Genomic DNA, 14285 nt, shown 5'->3' on the forward strand with positions numbered 1-14285 from the left:
ATCGGGTAGATGCACAGAGTCTCTTGCCCAGAGTAGGGGAATCGAGGACCAGAGGACATAAGTTTAAGTTGAAGGGGAATAGATTTAATAGGAATCTGAGGGGTAACTTTTTCACACAAAGGGTGGTGGGTGTATGGAACAAGCTGCCAGAGGAGGTAGTTGAGGCAGGGAGTATCCCAAAGTTTAAAAAACAGTTGGACAGGTACATGGATAGGACAGGTTTGGAGGGATGTGGACCAAGTGCAGGCAGTTGGGACTAGTGTAGCTGGGTCATGTTGGCCGGTGTGGGCAAGTTGGGCCGAAGGGCCTGATTCCACGCTGTATCACTCTATGACTCTCTAAGTCGAGTCCGCCATTGAGCCGTGGCCGATCTATCTCTCCCTCCTAACCCCATTCTCCTGCCTTCCTCCCCACAACCCACGCAGTGTCCGAGGTCAGCAACACCTTCCCAAACGCTGCCCACCCCCCCCTTGCCCTCCCTTGTTACCGACACGGTGACATCTCCTCACCAGACAACCACCGCTCCCTCCTCCGACACCTCGCAGTCGAACTCCACCCGGTCCTCAACGTAAACGTGTTGGTCGTCCAGAGGCACGATCATGACAACCGGCGGCTCTGAGAAACAGGGAGATGGACATTCACAACGGGGTCTGGCCCATCGGCCCATCGCCACACGGGTGGGCAATCGTGGAGTTCAGAGGAACGAGGGGGGGGACCTCATTGAAACGTACGGAACAATCGTGGAGTTCAGAAGAACGAGGGGGCACCTCATTGAAACGTACGGAATAGTGAAAGGCCTGGGTAGGGTGGATGTGGAGAGGATGTTTGCACTAGCGGGAGAGTCTAGAACTAGAGGGCACAGCCTCAGAATTAAAGGACGTTCTTTTGGGAAGGAGATGAGGAGGAATTTCTTTAGTCAGAGGGTGGTGAATCTGTGGAATTCTTTGCCACAGACGGCTGTGGAGGCCAAGTTTAGATATTTTTAAGGCAGAGATGGATAGATTCTTGATTAGTGCGGGTGTCAGGGGTTATGGGGAGAAGGCAGGAGAATGGGGTTAGGAGGGAGAGATAGATCAGCCATGATGGAGTAGGCTTGATGGGCCGAATGGCCTAATTCTGCCCCTATCACTTCTGACCTTGTGACAAGGCGGCAACAGAAGCATCTGCTCGTTGAGTTTCTGGCTTTATGATGCTTGTCGGCAGACTCTGAGATTATTGCCCAGAACAACCGAGTTGGGCACCACCCAGTCTCACTTCAGATTAGCGATTAAACCGAGCCAGTCCCAAGGTGACCCTGGCTAAGCCCAACCATGGCCATTAGGTGGGCTGTGCCAACTCAAGAGCTGCTCCACAACATCGAGCCATCGACATGATCTTTGGACTATTTATAAATGGCACCAATATATGGCGATCGGTGAATGTGTGGTTGATGCAAAAATAACTTCACTCTGCAGTGCACACATGACAATAAAACAACGTTGAACCATTGAATCCCAACAGGTCCTATTCCCACCCGCCCCTAGCTCACATAGATCTGTTCCCACCCGCCCCTAGCTCACATAGATCTGTTCCCACTCGCTCCTAGCTCAGATGGACCTGTTCCCACCCATCCCTGGGTCACATAGACCTGTTCCCACTCGCCCTAGCTCGCATGGACCTGTTCCCACCCATCCCTGGGTCACATAGACCTGTTCCCACCCGCCCCTAGCTCAGATGGACCTGTCCCACCCGCCCCTAGCTCAGATAGACCTGTCCCACCCACCCCTAGCTCAGATGGACCTGTCCCACTCGCTCCTAGCTCACATAGACCTGTTCCCACCCACCCCTAGCTCAGATGGATCTGTCCCACCCACCCCTAGCTCAGATGGACCTGTCCCACCCGCCCCTAGCTCACATGGACCTGTTCCCACCCGCCCCTAGCTCACATAGACCTGTTCCCACCCACCCCTGGCTCGCATGGACCCGTTCCCAGCAGTGTGGACCCAACCCCACACTCTGTCCCGGCCACAACTCTCCCATCCCAACTCCAACCACTCCTCACCTGGGCAGGTCTATGTTGGTGCAGGAAGGCACTGCAGGTGCAGGTTTAAACCGAAGGTAGACACAAAGTGCTGGAGTAACTCAGCGGGACAGGCAGCATCTCTGGAGAGAAGGAACGGGTGACGATTCGGATCGAGACGGGTCCGAAGAAGGGTCTCGACCCGAAACGTCACCCATTCCTTCTCTCCAGAGATGCTGCCTGTCCCGCTGAGTTACTCCAGCATTTTGTGTCTATCTCGGATCCATGTTGGGATTGGATGCGGTTGGATCTGGATTGGGATTGGGATTGGCCAAGGATGGATCTGGAATGGGATTGGCTGAAGATGGACATGGATTGGCAATTGGTTCTAAGTTGGGATTGGCCAAAGTCGAGTCTGGTTTGGAATTGTTCGAGGTCATGTGGGATGTTGCCAGGCAATGGTTGGTCGAGGGTCATGTTTACACCAGAGTAGACGTCACACTTCAGAGATACAGCGCAGAAACAGGCCCTTCGGCCCACCGGGTTCGTGCCGACCAGTGGTCCCCGCATACTCGTACTATCCTAGCTCTATAGACAATTTACTATTTTAAGTTAACTAGCCTGCAAACCTGCGCGTCTTTGGAGTGTGGGAGGACACCAGAGAAAGCTCACGGGGAGAACGTACAAACTCCGTACAGACAGCGCCCGTGGTCAGTTTCCTCCCACATTCCAACGACGTACAGATTTCTAGGCTAATTGGCTTGGTATTGGTATAAATTGTCCCTAGCGTGTGTAGGATAGTGTTATTGCGCGGGGATCACCGGTCAGCGCGGACTCGGTGGACCGAAGGGCCTGTTTGCGTGCTGTATCTCTGGAAACTACAAGGGGAGGTCAGGTCCCCAGTACTGGGGGTGGTGGAGAAGCTGCACTCACCTCTGACAAACAGGTCGGCAGTACACCTATCCTCGCCGATCACACATTCATACTCAGCATCGTCAGCCAAGGTGCAGTTCTTGATGGTCAGAATCCTCTTCAGGCCGACCATCTCAAAGATGTACCTGTTGAGAAAGGGAAGACAGCCGGTGAGAGACAGACTCACACTGAGGGAGCACGACCACCTCTGTGCTAGATTGCACCGCCACCTGATGGAAGATGACTCCGGACTGTCAAAGCAGCCACAGCCAGACATAAAAACACCTTTTTCCCCACGAGTAGACAATAGACAATAGACAATAGGTGCAGGAAGAAACCATTCGGCCCTTCGAGCCAGCACCACCATTCAGTGTGATCATGGCTGATCATTCTCAATCAGTACCCCGTTCCTGCCTTCTCCCCATACCCCCTGACTCCGCTATCCCTAAGAAATGAGGAGTACTAGTTCTACCCAATAACCAAAGTCTGTGGTCTCCCATTTTTGCTCTGGTTTATTTTCACCCACTTATTTAGACCGTAATGGTGTTTCCTTATTTTTTTTATAAGAAAATAACTGCAGATGCTGGTACAAATCGAAGGTATTTATTCACAAAATGCTGGAGTAACTCAGCAGGTCAGGCAGCATCTCAGGACAGAAGGAATGGGCGACGTTTCGGGTCGAGACCCTTCTTCAGACTTATTGTTTTGATGTGGTTATGCTTTATTCTTAATTGTTAACTGTACGTTTGTGTTGTCATTTGTGAGCGGAGCACCAAGGCACATTCCTTGTATCTGCACATACTTGGCCAATAAACCTATTCATTCATTCATTCATTCATTCATGACAGCGGTGAAGGACGGCACAGCTGGTAGAGCTGCTGCCTCACAGCGCCAGAGACCCGGGTTCCATCCTGATTACGGGTGTCGTCTGTACGGAGTTTGTACGTTCTCCCCGTGACCTGCGTGGGTTTTCTCCGGGTGCTCCAGTTTCCTTCCACACTCCAAAGACGTGCGGGTTTGTGGGTTAATTGGCTTCGTTGTAAATTGACCCCAAGTGTGTCAGATAAAGCTAGTGCATGTGTGGTCAATGGTCGGCACGGACTTGCTGGGATGAAGAGCCTGTTTCTCTGCTGTATTTCTAAACTAAACTAATAAAGCAGGATAAATAGTGAGCGGCCTGGATAGAGTGGATGTGGAGAAGATGTTTCCACTAGTGGGAGAGTCTAGGACTAGACAATAGACAACAGACAATAGGTGCAGGAGGAGGCCATTCGGCCCTTCGAGCCAGCACCACCATTCAATGTGATCATGGCTGATCATTCTTAATCAGTACCCCGTTCCTGCCTTCTCCCCATACCCCCTTGACTCCGCTATCCTTAAGAGCTCTATCTAGCTCTATCGGCAACGCACATTGCCGCACTGGTGGGTAAGGCTAAGCAGCGCCTTTACCACCTTAGACAACTGAGGAAATTCAGAGTGTCGCTGAGGATCCTTCATTGCTTCTACTCTGGGGCTGCAGAGAGCATCCTGTCCGGCAACATTACAGTCTGGTTTGGGAACAGCTCTGCCCAGGACAGGATGGCCCTGCAGAGAGTAGTGCGTTCGGCAGAACGCACCATGGGAACTACACTCGTCCCCCTGCAGGACCTATACATCAGGAGGTGCAGATCCAGAGCAAGCAAGATCATGAGGGACCCCTGCCACCCCAGTAACGGACTGTTCCAGATGCTACGGTCAGGCAAACGCCTCCGCTGTCACGCTGTGAAAACGGAGAGGATGAGACGGAGCTTCTTCCCACAGGCCATCGGGACTGTCAACTTTGATAACCCCAGAGACTAAATTTTTGTCGACACTTTTTGTGCTATGTTTAGTAACTTATTAACTTTATTTATATGCTGTAACTGTAATTCTTTTTGTGCACAATCCGCAGGCATTGCCACTTTCATTTCACTGCACATCGAGTATGTGTATGTGACAAATAAATTTGACTTGACTTGACTTGACTTGAATGCATTCAGTGAATTGGCCTCCACTGCCCTCTGAGGCAGAGAATTCCACAGATTCACAACTATCTGACTGAAAAAAAGTTTTTCCTCATCTCCGTTCTAAATGGCCTACCCCTTATTCTTAAACTGTGTGGCCCCTGGTTCTGGACCAGAGGTCACAGCCTCAGAATTAAAGGACGTTTCCTTTAGGAAGGAGATGAGGAGGAATTTCTTCAGTCAGAGGGCGGTGAATCTGTGGAACTCATTGCCGCAGAAGGCAGTGGAGGCCACAAGTCAGTGGGTATTTTTAAACAGAGATAGATAGATTCTTATAAGAAAATAACTGCAGATGCTGGTACAAATCGATTTATTCACAATTTATGCTGGAGTAACTCAGCAGGTCAGGCAGCATCTCGGGAGAGAAGGAATGGGTGACGTTTCGGGTCGAGACCCTTCTTCAGACTGAAGAAACGTCGCCCATTCCTTCTCTCCCGAGATGCTGCCTGACCTGCTGAGTTACTCCAGCATTTTGTGAATAAATAGATAGATTCTTGATTATAGACAATAGACAATAGGTGCAGGAGGAGGCCATTCAGCCCTTCGAGCCAGCACCGCCATTCAATGCGATCATGGCTGATCACTCTCAATCAGTACCCCGTTCCTGCCTTCTCCCCATACCCCCTCACTCCGCTATCCTTAAGAGCTCTATCCAGCTCTCTCTTGAAAGCATCCAACGAACTGGCCTCCACTGCCTTCTGAGGCAGAGAATTCCACACCTTCACCACTCTCTGACTGAAAAAGTTCTTCCTCATCTCCGTTCTAAATGGCCTACCCCTTATTCTTAAACTGTGGCCCCTTGTTCTGGACTCCCCCAACATTGGGAACATGTTTCCTGCCTCTAATGTGTCCAATCCCCTAATTATCTTATATGTTTCAATAAGATCCCCCCTCATCCTTCTAAATTCCAGTGTATACAAGCCCAATCGCTCCAGCCTTTCAACATACGACAGTCCCGCCATTCCGGGAAATAACCTAGTGCGGGTGTCGGGGGTTATGGGGAGAAGGCAGGAGAATGGGGTTGGGAGGGAGAGATTGATCAGCCATGATTGAATGGCGGAGTAGACTCGATGGGCCGAATGGCCTAATTCTGCCCCTACCACTTGGGACCTTATGACCACCTCAAGGAGCGTTACCGTGCCGACGTACCTGCCGCTGGGCCGGATTTCCTTTCCGTTCTTCAGCCACTTCACCTCCATGTTGGGTCCGCCCAACTCGATGAACATCCTGATCTTCCCACCCTTGTCCACCTGGTACGCTGATTCCAGCTTCTTCGTAAAGGCTGAGCAGCAGCAACGAGACACAACAGGGGACGCATTTAAACATGGCGGCAGGGAGAGAGGGGGGGAGAGCGAGGGGGGGAGAGAGGGGGGGAGAGAGGGGGGAGAGAGGGGGGAGAGAGGGGGGGAGAGAGGGAGGGAGAGAGGGGGGAGAGAGGGGGGAGAGAGGGGGGAGAGAGGGGGGAGAGAGGGGGGGAGAGAGGGGGGGGGAGAGAGAGGGGGGAGAGAGGGGGAGAGAGGGGGGAGAGAGGGGGGAGGGAGGGGGGAGAGAGGGGGGAGAGAGGGGGGAGAGAGGGGGGAGAGAGGGGGAGAGAGGGGGGAGAGAGGGGGGAGAGAGGGAGGGAGAGAGGGGGGGAGAGAGGGGGGAGAGAGAGGGGGGAGAGAGGGGGGAGAGAGGGGGGGAGAGAAGGGGGAGAGAGGGGGGGAGAGGGGGGAGAGAGAGGGGGGGAGAGAGGGGGGAGAGAGGGGGGGAGAGGGGGGGAGAGGGGGGAGAGAGAGGGGGGAGAGAGGGGGGAGAGAGGGGGAAGAGAAAAAGAGGGGGAAGAGAAAAAGAGGGGGAGAGAAAATGAGAGGGGGAAGAGAAAAAGAGTGGGGAAAGAGAAAGAGAGGGGGAGAGAGAGGGAGAGAGCATGTGTGAAAGTGCGTGTGAGTGTGTGTGAGAATGTGTGCGTGCGTGCGTGTTTGTGTGTTGGTGTGTGACTGTGACTGTATGTGTGTATGAGAGTGAGCATGTCTGTTTGTGTGTGGGTGTGCACACATGCGTGTGCGTGCATGCATGCGTGTGCTGCTTGCGCATTTGTTTGCAAGCGTGCATGTGCGTGTGTGCATGTGCATGTATGCGTGTGCGTGTGTGCATGTGTATGCGTGTGTCTGTGTGCGTGTGCGCCGCTGCCCCTCCCCGCCCCGTGCCAGTGCCCGCTCACACTCGCTCTTCTTCTCCACTCGTTTCTTCTTCTTCAGCCGTTTCAACATCCCGCGCAGGTCGGTGATGCCGTACTGGAAGGCGATCTTCTCAAAGTCGCACGGCTTGGCGTTCTTCAAAATCTCCCACACGTCCACCTCCTCCGGCGCCTGCACTTCCACCTTCACATCCCTGCAACAACAACAGGCTCAATGCACCCGCACAACTCACACTCACTCACTCGCACGCACACACACTTATACGCACAAACACTCACACACACACACTGACTCAGTCACACATACACACATTCACATACACTCACACACTCACACACTCACACTCACACACACTCACATACACTCACACTCACACACGCACACAGGCACACTCACTCACACACGCACGCACACTCACGCACACGCCCGTGCTCACAAACTCATTCACACACACACACTCACTCACACACACACAGGCACACACTCACTCACACACGCACGCACACACTCACATGCGCGCACACACTCACACACCCATGCTCACAAACTCACTCGCACACACCCTCACACACTCACGCACACTCACTCACACACACACTGACTGAGTCACACATACACACATTCACATGCACAAACACTCACACACTCTCACACTCACTCACACACACACACACACACACTCGCACACACTCACTCACTCTCACTCACACACAGGCACACTCACTCACACACACTTACATGCACAAACACACACACACACTCTCTCATGCATGCACTCATATGCGCACTCACTCAAAAACTTACACACGCTCACTCTCTCACACACTCACTCACACTCACTCACACACGCACACGCACGCACACACGCACACACTAACACACTAACACACACACTGACTCAGTCACACACACACATCCACATGCACACACAATCACACGCAATCACACGCACACTCACACACACTCACCCACACTTACACTCACACTCACTCGCACATGAAAAGGGGCAGTGTACACAAGGTGCTGCATTTATATAGCACCTTTCAGTAAGCAGTGACGGCTGCCATTTGCAGAGCTGGGCCCAGTGTTGGCCAATGCCAGGGGCTGATCCTCCCACCTACCTTTTCTTCAGAAGTCCACTGAAGTCCAGCTCTCCCGCATCCTCTCCAGCCTCTCCCCTGCAGGTAAAGCAACAGTATCTGAGTCAACCATCTCCCCACCACCTCATCCTCCACAGGCCACGGCAGCAGAGCAAGGCCATTCGGCCCATCTGGTCTAGTCCGCCATTCAAGCCTGGCTGATTGACCCATCCCGCTTGACCCCGGTCTCCTGCATTCTCCGCGTCCCCGTTGAATCTCACCGTCTCTCTGAACCTCCCCGTCTGCTTCCGAATACGCCAACTCTTCCTCACACCAAAACCCAACAAGAACCAGTTGCAGGAGGAGGCCATTCCTTCCGTTGGGTGCTCCTGTGCTCCGTGCTATCCAGCGCCTGACGCCACTCGCCTTCGTTCCCAATGATTTATTGATCGTGCGGCACGGTGGCGCAGCGGTAGAGTTGCTGCCTTACAGCACTTGCAGCGCCAGAGACCCAGGTTCGATCCCGACTATGGGTGCTGTCTGTACGGAGTTTGTACGTTCTCCCTGTGACCTGCGTGGGTTTTCTCCGGGCGCTCCGGTTTCCTCCCACACTCCAAAGACGTGCAGGTTTGTAGGTTAATTGGCTTGGTATAAATGTAAATTGTCCCTAGTGTGTGTAGGATAGTGTTAGTGTGCGGGAATCGTTGGCCGGTGTAGACCCGGTGGGCCGAAGGGCCTGTTTCCACGCTGTATCTCTAAACTATAAAAATCTCCAGTTTCCTCCCACATCCCAAAGGCGAGCAGGTTTGTGGGTTAATCGGCCCACTGTAAACTTCCCCCTAGTGTCCAGGAAGTGGATGAGAAAGTGGGATAGCATAGAACTAGTGTGAACGGGCGATCGGCGGTCGGTGTGGGCCGAAGGGCCTGCTCCCATGCTCAATATATCTAAAACTAAATAAAACTAAAAACCCCAAATGAAAAGCAAAAGCACTGCTGATGTGAGAAAGCTGAAACAGAAACAGAATATGCTGGAAGCATAGAAACATAGAAAATAGGTGCAGGAGGAGGCCATTCGGCCCTTCGAGCCTGCACCGCCATTCAATATGATCATGGCTGATCATCCAACTCAGTATCCCGTACCTGCCTTCTCTCCATACCCCCTGATCCCTTTAGCCACAAGGGCCACATCTAACTCCCTCTTAAATATAGCCAATGAACTGGCCTCAACTACCTTCTGTGGCAGAGAATTCCACAGATTCACCACTCTCTCACAGATTCTCATCTCGGTCCTAAAAGACTTCCCCCTTATCCTTAAGCTGTGACCCCTTGTTCTGGACTTCCCCAACATCGGGAACAATCTTCCCGCATCTAGCCTCTCCAACCCCTTAAGAATTTTATATGTTTCAATAAGATCCCCCCTCAGTCTTCTAAATTCCAGCGAGTACAAGCCGAGTCTATCCAGTCTTTCTTCATATGAAAGTCCTGCCATCCCAGGGATCAATCTGGTGACATTCAGCTGGTCAGGCAGCATCTGTGGAGAGAGAAACAGCATTGACTTCTCAGGCCTCATAGAGAGGGACGGAAGGGCCAAAGGTGAAGCCAGAGTCAACTAGAGAGCGGTCCTGACCTATTATCTATCTCATCGGAGACCCTCGGACTCTCCTTGACCCGACTTTGCTGGCTTTCCCTCGCACTAAACGTTATTCCCTTATCATGTATCTGTACACTGTGGACGGCTCGATTGTAATCGTGTACAGTCTTTGCCCTGACTGGTTAGCGCGCAACGAAAGCTTTTCACTGTACCTCGGTACACGGGACAATAAACTAGACTCAACTGAACTGAAGTAATCTGGTCAAGTGTTAGATAGAGGTCTAGGGGCTAGTGGAATCAAGGGATATGGGGAGAAGGCAGGCACGGGTTACTGATTGTGGATGATCAGCCATGATCACAATGAATGGCGGTGCTGGCTCGAAGGGCCAAATGGCCTCCTCCTGCACCTATTTTCTATGTTTCCAACAATTCAGTTAGGAGAGTTGGGGAGAGAGAGAGAGAGAGAGAGAGAGAGAGAGAGAGAGAGAGAGAGAGAGGAGACAGGAGGGGAAACAGAGAGGGTGAAGGAAAAACAGAGTGGAGAGCAGGAAGTGTACTTACGTGCGCTTGAATGCCTGCAGGAGATTGTCTCCTGCCTGCTCCAGAGCTGTGGAGAGATGAAGGACACCTTAGAGAGATGGCAGTGGCTAGTCAGAGGCAGGTAGGGGTTGCCAACTTCCTCACTCCCAAATAAATGTCAACGGGTGATGTCACCGCCCCGCGCCCCACGTGACCCCACGTGACCTCACCCAGCCAGCGGCCACGTGCTCCCGCTCCACCAATGGCGGCCGCCCGGTCCGTTAGGCGAACACACTTGGCCCCGCTCCCCGAACACACTCCGTTAGCCTACATTGTCCGGGCCTACAGCGGCCCACGGGCCTGCAGTGACCGGGCCTACAGTGTCCGGGCCTACAGTGACCGGGCCTACAGTGACCGGGCCTACAGTGTCCGGGCCTACAGTGTCCGGGCCTACAGTGACCGGGCCTACAGTGACCGGGCCTACAGTGACCGGGCCTACAGTGACCGGGCCTACAGTGACCGGGCCTACAGTGACCGGGCCTACAGTGACCGGGCCTACAGTGACCGGGCCTACAGTGACCGGGCCTACAGTGACCGGGCCTACAGTGACCGGGCCTACAGTGACCGGGCCTACAGTGACCGGGCCTACAGTGACCGGGCCTACAGTGACCGGGCCTACAGTGACCGGGCCTACAGAGGCCCACGGGCCTACAGTGTCTGGGCCTACAGCGCACCCCGGACCGAATACGGGACAAGGGCGGTCCCGTACGGGACAAACCAATTTAGCCAAAAATACGGGATGTCCCGGCTAATACGGAACAGTTGGCAACCCTAGAGCAAGGCTACAGGGATTTACACAGGCCCAATGGGAAAGACATTGAATCTCAAAGGAATCACACAGAGCAGGATCTCAGAACGAGATATTGTCACAAATAACACTCTCCAGACATCCAGCTCATGGGGGAATGGCAAGTACGAGACGGGAGATGGTTACAGGAGTGAAGAACCAGCAAATTCACCCCTCCTCTTATTCCTTAGAGATACAGCGCGGAAACAGGCCCTTCGGCCCACCGAGTCCGCACCGACCGGCGATCCCCGCACACTAACACTCTCCTACACACACTAGGGAAGATTTATACATACACCACGCCAATTAACCTACAAACCTGCACGTCTTTGGAGTGTGGGAGGAAACCGGAGCACCCGGAGAAAACCCACGCAGGTCACGGGGAGAACGTACAAACTCCGTACAGACAGCGCACGTAGTCGGGATTGAACCCGGGTCACTGGCGCTGTGAGGCAGCAGCTCTACCCGCTGCGCCACCCGCTGCGCCACCGTGCCGATTCTCTCTGAATCCGACACACTTTTATCTCCTTTTCACCCCTGGCCTTTGTCACTTACTGCACCCATCTGCCCATCACCAACCTCCCTCCCCCTGTATCCACCTATCACTCGCCAGGCCTTGTCTGCTCCCCTTCACCCATCTCCCCCCCCCCCCCCCCCCCCCCCCCCCCACCGGACTCTCCATCAGTCTGAGGAAGGGTGAAACGTCACCTGTTCATTCCCTCCACAGGTGCTGCCTGAGCCGCTGAGTTACTCCAGCACGTTTCGTGTTGCCCCAGTAACCCCCCCCCCCCCCTCCCCCACCCCCCCCCCCCCCCCTCTGCTCACTGACCCCCAGGACACAAGGCAGTGGCTGTGAAACCGTTCCCTACCTTCCACGTCGATGTTGAAGGCTGCGCTGTCAAACTGGTTCTTGGAGGTAACCTCACACCTGTAGGCACCTGCCGTGAGCTTGTCAGCCTTGAGGATATTCATCTCGTAGGTGTACACCTGTGAAGAGGGACACTTCATCCTTACAGTACTGCACCTCACCAACCATCACCCTCTCACAACCAGTGAGCAGTCCTGTACTACTGTCTATTCACAAAATGCTGGAGTAACTCAGCCGGTCAGGCAGCATCTCGGGAGAGAAGGAATGGGTGACGTTTCGGGTCGAGACCCAAGGGTCTCAACCTGAAACGTCGCCCATTCCTTCTCTCCTGAGATGCTGCCTGACCAGATGAGTTACTCCAGCATTTTGTGAATAAATACCTTTGATTTGTACCAGCATCTGCAGTTATTTTCTTATACTTCTTGAACTACTGTCTACCTTATTGGTGACCCTCGCACTACCCTTGACCGGACTTTCATTCTTCATTCATTCTTCATTCATTCTTCATTCATTCTTCCGTCGCACAATTAAAGCATGGACTAGTCTTCACCCTACTGTAGTTACTCAACCAGACGAAACTACATTTAAGGCAGATCTTCTTCTCCAAGCCCTTCTAGGTTAAGTCCATACTCCGCTCCAGTTTAAACCTCCAATTTAAATTCCATTTGGAATATCTTGGAGGACCAAGAACCAATAGACAATAGACAATAGGTGCAGGAGGAGGCCATTCGGCCCTTCGAACCAGCACCGCCATTTAATGTGATCATGGCTGATCATTCTCAATCAGTACCCCGTTCCTGCCTTCTCCCCATACCCCCTGACTCCGCTATCCTTAAGAGCTCTATCTAGCTCTCTCTTGAATGCATTCAGAGAATTGGCCTCCACTGCCTTCTGAGGCAGAGAATTCCACAGATTCACAACTCTCTGACTGAAAACGTTTTCCCTCATTTCAGTTCTAAATGGCCTACCCCTTATTCTTAAACTGTGGCCCCTTGTTCTGGACTCCCCCAACATTGGGAACATGTTTCCTGCCTCTAACGTGTCCAACCCCTTAATAATCTTATACGTTTCGATAAGATCTCCTCACATCTTTCTAAATTCCAGTGTATAGAAGCCTAGTCGCTCCAGTCTTTCAACATATGACAGTCCCGCCATTCCGGGAATTAACCTAGTAAACCTACGCTGCACGCCCTCAATAGCAACCAAGAACCAAGAACTTTGCTGGCTTTACCTTGCACTAAACGTTATTCCCTTATCATGCATCTGTACACTGTTGATGGATCGATTGTAATCATGTATTGTCTGTTGTTAGCACGCAACAATAGCTTTTCCCTGTACCTCGGTACACGTGACAATAAACCAAACTGAGCTGACCCTCCATCCCCCGTTCCCCCCCCCCCCCCCCCACAGCGATCACCAGCCAGCCAACCCTTCCCCACCCTGGTCCCCGAACCTCACACGGCATGGTAGCGCAGCGGGTAGAGCTGCTGCCTCACAGCGCCGGAGTCCCGGGTTCGATCCTGACCTATGGGTGCTGGCTGTACGGAGTTTGTACGTTCTCCCCGTGACCTGCGTGGGTTTTCAACGAGATCTTCGGTTTCCTCCCACACTCCAAAGACGGACAGGCTTGTCAGTTAATTGGCTTGGTGTGAATGTAACATTGTCCTGAGTGTGTGTAGGATAGTGTTAGTGTGCGGGGATCGCTGGGCGGCACAGTTTCGGGGGGCAGAACAATTCTTTGCCGCAGAAGGCTGTGGAGGCCAAGTCAGTGGATATATTTAAGGCAGAGATAGATAGATTCTTAATCAGTACGGGTGTCAGAGGTTATGGGGAGAAGGCAGGAGAATGGGGTTAGGAGGGAGAGATAGATTGGCTTTGATAGAATGACGGAGTAGACTTGATGGACCGAATGGCCTAAATCTGCTCCTGTCACTTATGATCTTATAGAAATGTAGAAACATTGAACATAGGTGCAGGAGTAGGCCATTCAGCCCTTCGAGCCAGCACCACCATTCAATATGATCATGGCTGATCATCCAAAATCAGTACCCCGTTCCTGCCTTCTCCCCATTTCCTTGATTCCGTTAGCCCGAAGAGCTAAATTTAACTCTCTCTTGAAAACTTCCAGTGAATTGGCCTCCACTGCCTTCTGTGGCAGAGAGTTCCAAAGATTCACAACTCTCTGAGTGAAAAACCTTTTCCTTATCTCAGTCCTAAATTTTTAGTTTAGTTTAGTTTATTTAGTTTA

At 52.6% G+C, this 14285-nt stretch overlaps 1 protein-coding gene across 2 annotated transcripts in view; it reads right to left on the reverse strand.

Moving 5' to 3' along the window:
- The window catches only part of mybpc2a (myosin binding protein Ca), a 56371-nt gene that overhangs the window by 26059 nt on the left and 16027 nt on the right, over positions 1–14285 (reverse strand). For both annotated transcript variants that reach the window (XM_078430702.1, XM_078430701.1), the window contains 7 exons: positions 12039–12156; positions 10365–10410; positions 8255–8311; positions 7157–7326; positions 6103–6235; positions 2933–3057; positions 510–615 (listed from right to left, as the gene is read on the reverse strand). In XM_078430702.1, coding sequence (XP_078286828.1) covers positions 510–615; positions 2933–3057; positions 6103–6235; positions 7157–7326; positions 8255–8311; positions 10365–10410; positions 12039–12156 — 755 coding nt within the window. The remainder of the gene's footprint in view (positions 1–509; positions 616–2932; positions 3058–6102; positions 6236–7156; positions 7327–8254; positions 8312–10364; positions 10411–12038; positions 12157–14285) is intronic.

This window comes from Rhinoraja longicauda, chromosome 40 (assembly GCF_053455715.1).
Source record: "Rhinoraja longicauda isolate Sanriku21f chromosome 40, sRhiLon1.1, whole genome shotgun sequence".
Lineage (NCBI taxonomy): Eukaryota > Metazoa > Chordata > Chondrichthyes > Rajiformes > Arhynchobatidae > Rhinoraja > Rhinoraja longicauda.